The 296-nt window shown below is 47.0% G+C and overlaps 1 protein-coding gene across 1 annotated transcript in view; it reads right to left on the reverse strand.

Moving 5' to 3' along the window:
* The window catches only part of LOC119592071 (fibroblast growth factor receptor-like 1), an 82,438-nt gene that overhangs the window by 14,225 nt on the left and 67,917 nt on the right, over positions 1 to 296 (reverse strand). The window contains exon 4 of the mRNA XM_037940882.1: positions 195 to 262. Within this exon, the coding sequence (XP_037796810.1) occupies positions 195 to 262 (68 nt within the window). The remainder of the gene's footprint in view (positions 1 to 194; positions 263 to 296) is intronic.

Here is a 296-nt window from a genome sequence, read left to right on the forward strand (position 1 = left end):
ATGGAACAATGGAATAAAACCAATCTAAATTGCCTAATTATTCTTTTCAAACAAACAATTTACATAACTAACTCTACGTTACGAACAAAACAGCAACGGTAATTCAATCATCCCAATTCCTCACTTCGACCAGGCCAAAGAACACGGGAAACTCAGGGCCGTATTCTTGAACGAGACTCAAGGACCCGACTTACCTGAGTGAACTCTGGCGGCGTTCCTCCTGGGAAGGCCGAAGACGACGACGAAGAGGCCGACAGCGGGTCTGTGGGCAAAAGGGGAAATGGGGAAGCATTGGC

Source organism: Penaeus monodon, chromosome 29, assembly GCF_015228065.2.
Source record: "Penaeus monodon isolate SGIC_2016 chromosome 29, NSTDA_Pmon_1, whole genome shotgun sequence".
NCBI lineage: Eukaryota > Metazoa > Arthropoda > Malacostraca > Decapoda > Penaeidae > Penaeus > Penaeus monodon.